At 46.2% G+C, this 8,221-nt stretch overlaps 1 protein-coding gene across 1 annotated transcript; it reads right to left on the reverse strand.

Moving 5' to 3' along the window:
* Positions 1 to 4,441: 4,441 nt before the first annotated feature.
* LOC133752540 (putative testis-expressed protein 13C) lies at positions 4,442 to 6,778 on the reverse strand. The gene has a single exon (XM_062183018.1). The coding sequence runs from the start codon at positions 6,776 to 6,778 to the stop codon at positions 4,442 to 4,444; it is 2,337 nt and encodes a 778-aa protein (XP_062039002.1).
* Positions 6,779 to 8,221: the final 1,443 nt, after the last annotated feature.

An 8,221-nucleotide genomic window follows, 5' to 3' on the forward strand; every position in this document is an offset into this window, starting at 1 on the left:
AATTGAAATTAAGTTACATTTATAATCAAAGATATATTTAGAGCAGTAATTTCACGTAAGAATGTGCTTCAGATCTTGCTTCTTGCTTACACTGCAGTAAGAGAAATCGAAGAAGACTGGCTTGATGAGAAGACAAAGTTCTGTCTCTTATCCAGAATCAGCCATTTCCTTTATTCAAGGTATGCATTTATTTAAAGAAAAACTCACTTAAACCACTGTCACCATTCTAGTTCTCCAATTTTTACCAGGCACAACTTTCTTGTCTGTGAGGGATCTTGAGACATGCTGAGCTTTTTATTCCTGTCTCTTTTGCCATTAAGGCTTCTGCTTGCTATTGCCTACTGGAGAAGCTTTTTCCACACCCAAACCCTGTTAGCTGCAGATTGCCCAGAGGTTGCAGACTCACTTGAACTATTTCTTTTGACATCACTTTTGCTAGTTATGGTGGAATGACAATGGGCAATTGTATTTTAAGAATGGACATAAAAATAGTAGCTTAAAAACAATGTTGCTGCTAAGGCTACAGTAGGGGGTCTGAATAAGTGAAGGAATGTGTCAGGAGATGAAATATGGAAAATACTATGATCATCCACTCTTTTTAGATTTATTTATTTGTAAAAACAGTGGGGTGGGGAGTCTTCCATTTGCTGGTTCACTCCCCAAATGGTCACAATGATTGGGGCTGGTCCAGGCCAAAACCCAAGAGCCCAGTATTCCATCCAGGTCTCCCACATGGGTGGCAAGTGACCCTCCACTTTCTCACACACAGTTTTGCTACTCTTGCTCTTAAGTCCTCAAAGGCTCTACCCAGCCTTTTCCCCTATAGTCCCTTTTTCAGAGAAATAGCCATTCTCCTCCTCCATCAGCATCACCTTTATCAGTGGCTCAAAAGCAGCACTACCATGCTCGTCTTGAACCATCACCACTGGTAGAAGCTGCCGTCATGCCTAATTCTTTGCCCTCTTCTTCCACTACCATTTCTACTCTTCCTCTATTGTACTATATTTACATTCAGGAATAAAAAAAGAACCGCACATACTCACACCTACAAACATACACAGGCTATTATGACATAAAAAATACTACAGTATCTTCCCCTTGCCTCCAAAAATGGTTTTGTGTTTGTTCTCCATGACACCTCCCTTCTTTTGCTGTATCCCTGTCCCCAGTAATGAAGGTCATTATTGTTTATTAGTCATGTCTTCCAGAAAAGTATTTTGGGAAGTGGGCATTTGGTACAATGGTCTAAATATCACTTGGGATGACTGAATTCCATATCAAAGTGCCTGGGTTTGAGTCCTGGCCCACTCCCAATTCCAGCTTCTTGCTGATATGTACCCTGGTAAGCAACATATGATGGCTCAAGTATTCGGATCCCTTCTACCCATGTGGGAGGTGCAGATTGAGTTCTTGATACCTAGTTTTAGCCTGGCTCAGCCTTGGCTGTTAAAGGCATTTGAGGAGTAAACCAGCAGATGGAACATGTGTGTACGTGTGTGTGTGTGTGTGTGTTTTAAAGGTTTATTTTATTCACTTTTGTGTACGTGTGTGTGTGTGTGTGTTTTAAAGGTTTATTTTATTCACTTACTTGAAAGGCAGGGCTACAGAAAGAGAGGAAGAGGGAGAAATCTTCCACCTGCTGGCTAACTCCCCAAATGGCTGCAATGGACTGAGCTTGGCTGCAGTGGCCAGGACTGGGCCAGAGTGAAGCCAGAAGCCTGGATCCTCTTCCGGGTCTTCCACGTGGGTGCAGGGGCCCAAGGTCTTGTTTTCCCAGATGCATTAAAAAGGAGTTGTATTGGAAGTGGTATAGCCGGGACTCCAACTGGAGCCCATATGGAGTGCAGGCATTGCAGGCAGCAGCTTTACCCTGCAGTACTAGAATGCTGGTCCCTTGTGTGTGTCTTTCAAAAATCAGTGAGAGATTTCTGGTATGAATGAATTGCTTTCGTTATTCCCCCTCATCCCACCACACTAATTTCAAGAAGGTATCCAGATCTTTGCCATCCCTTATCTCAGGGAACATTTATGCTGCCAGCCTACATTTGGTTTTCTATAATCCTGAACATATTGACAGAATAATGCTGAGAAATTAGTCACTTAGAGAACAAAAACAAAGTAAGTAGATCCTTGCTCATGATACCTAAGCACTACATACCCCATGACAAGACTCCAGAGAGTAGAAAGGGCCTCAGAAGGGAGGGTCTACATGGTGTATGTAAAGAGATTGGTATCAGGGATTTCAGCATTGGTGAGCATTCCCATTCCCCACCGATCTTGGAGTAGCAGACATGCCCACCTTCAAGGTACTATGCAGATGTGGAGAGTGAGAATAGCAGAGACAATTATGGTGAATTAAAGGTCTCATGTACACTCCCCCAATTCTTGGGTAACTGAAAGGAAGAGAAGGGCCCTTGAGGAGTGACTGAGAATGAACCTTCCTTCTCAGTGGGATGGGAAAAAGATTCAAGCTACCACCTCTGAGCAAAACTGCCCAGAGACACACACAACATGGAAGACACAGTAGGCAAGTGCACACTCTTTATTACTAGTTTGAGTCAGAAAATCCCTGGCAAAGGTCAATCTCCTTGAGGTAGGCTGAATTTCTTGGGGAAACTCCAGGACATGTTTTGTTCAAACTAAATAGGTATCTAAAAGCCTCACCCTCTGGGATCTCTCTTGCCTTGTAGAAGCTGGCCTTGGGGAGCAGAAGGCCTCTAGAAGACATAGCCCAGGGGCATTGTCAAGAGTGTTCCTCCTTTTCAAACCAGTCTAGTTCTATTTTTAAGCCAATCAGTCCTCCCAAGAGAAGTACCATCCATAGCCTGGTAACTTCAATGTCTGCACTTGATTGCTGTTGACTGGAAAGGGACTAGGGATGGGGCTTAGCTTCAAGCTAAGGCCAGAGTATGCAGACAACACTCATCCAAACACTGTCTTTCTTTAAGGCAACCAGTGGTCTTTTTAGGCAGCCTGACTGAATACCAGAAAAACAGCTGACCCTCTCAAGGGAATAAATCAGCAGAGGATCAGAAAAGTTCTGCCTCCATATTTATGAGGTCTTTTTCCTGATTTCTGCTGCTGCTCATCTATCTCACTTGGGACCAAATGGGATGAATAGTTTGGTCACGCAAGTTCTTCTGAGTTGCCCCCAGAACTGCAAAAATGGACCTGGATGTCATTTCAATTTTTTTTTCCAAAAAAAAAAAAAAGGAATCTGGACTTTGTTTTATGCCAAAATAGATCTGGATGTTATTTCAACTGGTTTCGCCAAAAATAGATCTGAATGTTATTTCAATTTCAATTTGTTTTACCCCAAAATAGATCTGAGTGTTATTTCAAATGGTTTTTCCCAAGGCCACATTACAAGCAAGGCAAATAAGACATCCCTGATGAAATTTGTGTCCCAAATTATGCTCTCTTCTATCATCTAACCAGATTCACTAAAATTGATTATGATGTGTGCACCAAATAATAACATATAAGTCTAGCTTCTAACACAAAGTAGACTCTAGCTATCTTTAAAGAAATAAATTCATTTGAATTTGCTATCACCTATGCAATTTAACACTACAACCCCAACAATGCTTTCAAGTTAATTTCTTGTTCCAATGGAGAAATAAAATTCTAATCAAACCTATCTGGCTCTACCTTTTCTCCCTAATGAGTGATGACATATCTCTTCTCTCACTTTTCTGGGACATTTTCACTCCTTGAGGTCTAACTGAAGTGTGGGTCCATCAGAATCGAGGTCTTGTTTCCTTTGGCTTTTGGAGAACTTCTAATAGGACAGGTTCAGTTTTTTCAGCAACAAGAAGTTTGATGGGGCTGAGATTCAAAAACAGGAACTCATCTACGAAATTCAAAACAAAAAGATACAAACATGAGAATCACAGCAGTTTCCAAAGGAAGAAGAGCATTTTCCAAGGAAAAGTGATGTTCCTAAAATTTAATATAGCTTGTAACTCTAAACTAACATGGCTGCTCCCATCCAAATACTTAAACATGGCAATTCCAGGAAAAAGTGTTAAACAGGAATTCAGAAAGAAATGAAATTTTTTTTTAAAAAATGGCTTCATGATTTTAGCTTTGCCATTGTGACAGCCAGTCAGTATCAGCCAGCCAGAATGCATCACCTGCAAAACTTAACTGCAATTATGAGAAATCCACCACTTAATGACACTATGACAGTCAAAAGCAGTCCCTCTTTGTTCAAGAAAAAAATGAATTAAATAAAAATACATATTTGCATGCATTTGTGTGTATATGTACCCACAAGGGAAAAAACATGGTCAATCCAGGTAATATAGGATGATGGACTATTTTATTTAATTTTCTCTGTGATAATTTTGCTTTCAAATTTTCTTTTAAGTTACTAAGATAGTCTTTATTTTAGGAATTTTTTTCTCTTAGGAATGTTTTCATTCTTACCTTTCTGAAATTAGTGAGTTTTCCCTGGGTCAACACCTCCACTTTTAATTGGCACACAGATTTTCTTGCATCTATAGCAGGATGTACGCCATGAAAAATTACTAGATTTACACCAAGGACAGTCCCAATTCATTGGATTACAGCCCGGGGCAGCCTGCTGTTGTTGGAATTCTGAGGCTTTTTTCCCTTTTGGTTGCTTAGCTTTCTGAGATGGAACCTGCTGTTTCTTTAAGCATTTCTTCACACTACTGTTCTTGCTGTCACTCAGAGGGGTTGCCAGGTGTTTCTCTGGATGTTCCTCCTTGCTATGATTACTGTTGTGCCCGAAGCAGACCTTCCCATAGGGCACCACTGTATCTTCTTTTTGGTCAAAGTTGCTGCTGAGTCCCAGGGAGACTGGATATTTCTTCAGGTCGTGGCTGCTACTCTGTCCCAGAGGGGCTGTCCCCTGGGGCATCACAGTAGCTTTCTTTTGGTTCAGGCTGCTGTTCTCTTTCACAGGACCCATTCCATTGAGCATCACTGAATCTTTGATCTGGCCAAGGCTGCTGCTTGGTCCCAAGGTGGCAATGCCATTGGGCTTCAGTGTATCTTTCTTTTGGCAATAGCTGCTGCTCTCTCCCAGGGGGGCCTTTGCCTGGGGCATCAGTGGATCTTTCTTCGGGCCCTGACTGCTGCTCTGTCTCAGTGGGGCTGTCTCTTGGAGCACTGCTGGATTTTTCTTTTCATCATAGTTGCTTCTATGCCCCAGGAGGGTGCTTTCATTGGGCACCACTGGAACTTTCTTCTGGGTGTGGCTGCTGCTCTGTGCAACAGTGGACATCCCCTGGGGTGTCACTGGATCTCTCTTCTGGGCAAGGTGGCTGCTGGGTTCCAGGGGGGCGACCTTATTTGGCATTACTGGATTTACTGGATAATTCACCTGGCCAGGGCTGCTACTCTGTCCCAGGGGGACCGTTCCCTGGGACATCACTGGATCTTTCTTTTGGTTGTTGTTGCTGCTCAGTCCTTCTGGGGCTGTCTCCTGAGGCATCACTAAATCTTTCTTCTGATCACGGCTACTCTGTACCAAGGTGGCCATCCTCTGAGGCATCATCTGATCTTTTTTCTGGTCAAGGCTGCTATTCTGTCCCAGGGGCTCCACCTCCTGGAGCATTACTGGATCGTTTTTCTGGTCCGGGTTGCTACTCTGTCCTATGGGAGTCACTCCCTGCGGCATCTCTGGTTCTTTCTTTGGGTCATGGCTGCCACTTTGTCCCAAAGGGACCAACCCCTGGGGCATCATTATAACTTCCTTTTTTTCCGGGATGCTGTTGTGTCCCAAGGGGGCTGTCCCATGGGGACACCCAGGTTCTTCCCCTTGGCAGTTGCTTCTAGTGTCCGCCGGATAACTTCCCCCCTGGAGGTTTTCAGGATATTTAAACCAGCCATTGCAATTCGGGTCACACAAATGGCCCATTGCCTCTTGGGACCCCACTGTAGCCCACACACCAGCTGGGGAGATCATTTCAGGATGGAACTGGGAAGCACTTTCTGCCAGTGCAGTTGATGTCCCTGTTGCTGATGATCCTACCGCTTCTGACTCCATTAGTACTGCAGGTGGTGCTACAGGTGTTGCATATGGGAATCCCATTGGCAATGGTGCATGGCATGGGTACGGATATGTCACTGATATTGGCAGAGGGGGTTGCATCGCCGGAACCCAGGGACCTGGTGTTGGCATGTAAAGTAAAGTTCCTGGGACTGGCATTTGGGCCTCCAAATGTGGCACGCCTTGTGCCCCCAAGGCCACCACCTCTCTTTGCTCTTCACCCAGGGGCCATGCTATAGCAGCAAGCTGGTCAACTCTTGGACCTCGGACAACCTCCTGGGGCAGCTGGCAAGCCTGTGAAGACTTTTCAGCTTGGAGCAGCCTCCAGCGCATAAGGTCCCGCTCATCTGTCGCCTGCTGCAGGGCGGCCTGTGTGTACCGTAGCTGTGCAGATACCCCCTCGCGCTCCTCACGCACCCGCTGTAGCTCAGAAGCTAGAGCCACAGATGCCGCTTCACGCTCCTCTACCTGCTCCAGCAGCTGATGGAGGCTAACAGCCTGCTGCTCCCTCTGCCTCGCGGCAGCTCTCACAGCCAAAGCCAGCGCACTCCAGGCGCAGGCCCTCTTGAGGGACCGCGGTACCTGCGGGTCGACCACGACTGCCTGAAGCCGGTCCTCGACTTCATTCCAGGATCGGGAGCGGAAGGCCACGTAGAATTCAGGGCCGCCGCCATTCATGAGGACTTCATTGTTGATAAAACGGATCACCTCATTGTGGCGGAAACCACTGGCGTGATCCCCAAAGTCCACAGCCATGGCCGCCGCGGGCCAGTCAGGCAACCGCCCTCCGGAATGCCGTCGTGGCACTTCCGGTACCAGTGGCAGCTGCCACCGGCCCACCCCTCACCTCCCAGGTCAGCCCAGTCTCAGTCCTTGCCCATTTCCGGCGATACCCTTGGCGTCTTTCTCTCGCCTTCCCCTCCGGTCGTCACTCAGCGAGAAACTGATCCCTCACAACACCAACCGCAGGCGAGTGACGAGGTAATACGTCACAGAGAAAAGCACTGAGTCGCGCACGCAAGGCCTTCTGGGACAGCCTCACATGACACAGCGCCACCTACAGGGAAAGCAGAGTTGGTGCCAGTTCTGGAGGCTGCAATGAGCCTGAGGAGGAGGCAGGGAGCAGATTTTTTGGAGATCTGGGAGGGATGGGACTTTCAACCACACACACACAACACTCCTGGTTGGCTAGGAAGAGTGGGTCAGAGGAGACTGAAGAATTAATGGACAAGTGGGTGAGGATGGGGCAGGGGATGGGGACGGGGGGAGTGATGCGTCGCAGTTAGGTGGAGGAGAATAGGTTGTACAGAGACATGAACAGAATGAAAGCTGGGAAAATTAGCAAAACCCAGGACTGGAGAAGAGAAGCAGTGCAACTTTGAGACAGAAGTGTGAGATCGAAGGCTGGGCTTACAGAGCTGCTGTGGGGAAGACTCTAAGGCAGAAGTAGAACTCAGGCTCAGTTGTGTTTCCTGCACACAAGTGAACATAGAACCTAGCAGTTGTGGAAAATTACAAGGCCCAAACCTCAGGTAAAGGCTGGCAAGGGACCCTAGAAAGAGCATCACTGAATTAGCTGAGTAGATAAAGAGGAAAGGAAAATTAGACCACGAAAGCATCCTTGGAATATGGGAGCTATCAAGGACAGGAAGCCACAGATGCATGCATTGCTTAATTCAGAGAAAAGAAGGAAAAGACCTTTCAGAACTCAGCATTCTAGACTGAAGTGCTCTGGTGGATGAGATGATAATGTACATATGTGAGGCAGAATTGAATCATAAGGGCTGGTGTTGTGATGCAGCCAGTTAAGCCACTGCCTGCAACCCCAGCATCCCATATGAGCACTGGTTGGATTCTCAGCTGCTCTACTTCTGATATAGCTCCCTGCAAATGTGCCTAGGAAAACACCAGACAATGACCCAAGTACTTGGGCCCCTGTCACCCATGTGGGGGACCTGGAAGGACTTTCAGTTTCCTGGTTGTGGCCATTTGGGGAGTGAATCAGCAGATAGAAGTCTCTCTCTCTCTCTCTCTCTCTCTCTCTCTCTCTCTCTCTCATTCTGTCTCTCCTGTCTCTAACTCTGCCTGTCAAATAAAATAAATAAATGTTTACCAAAAAGGACACCACAAGGCTTGTGAGGGGGTTTTGAATTATATAGTGGAGCAAGGCTACCGCTCCTTCTCATAGTTCCCAGTAGC

Source organism: Lepus europaeus, chromosome X (genome assembly GCF_033115175.1).
Source record: "Lepus europaeus isolate LE1 chromosome X, mLepTim1.pri, whole genome shotgun sequence".
In the NCBI taxonomy this organism is placed as follows: Eukaryota; Metazoa; Chordata; class Mammalia; order Lagomorpha; family Leporidae; genus Lepus; species Lepus europaeus.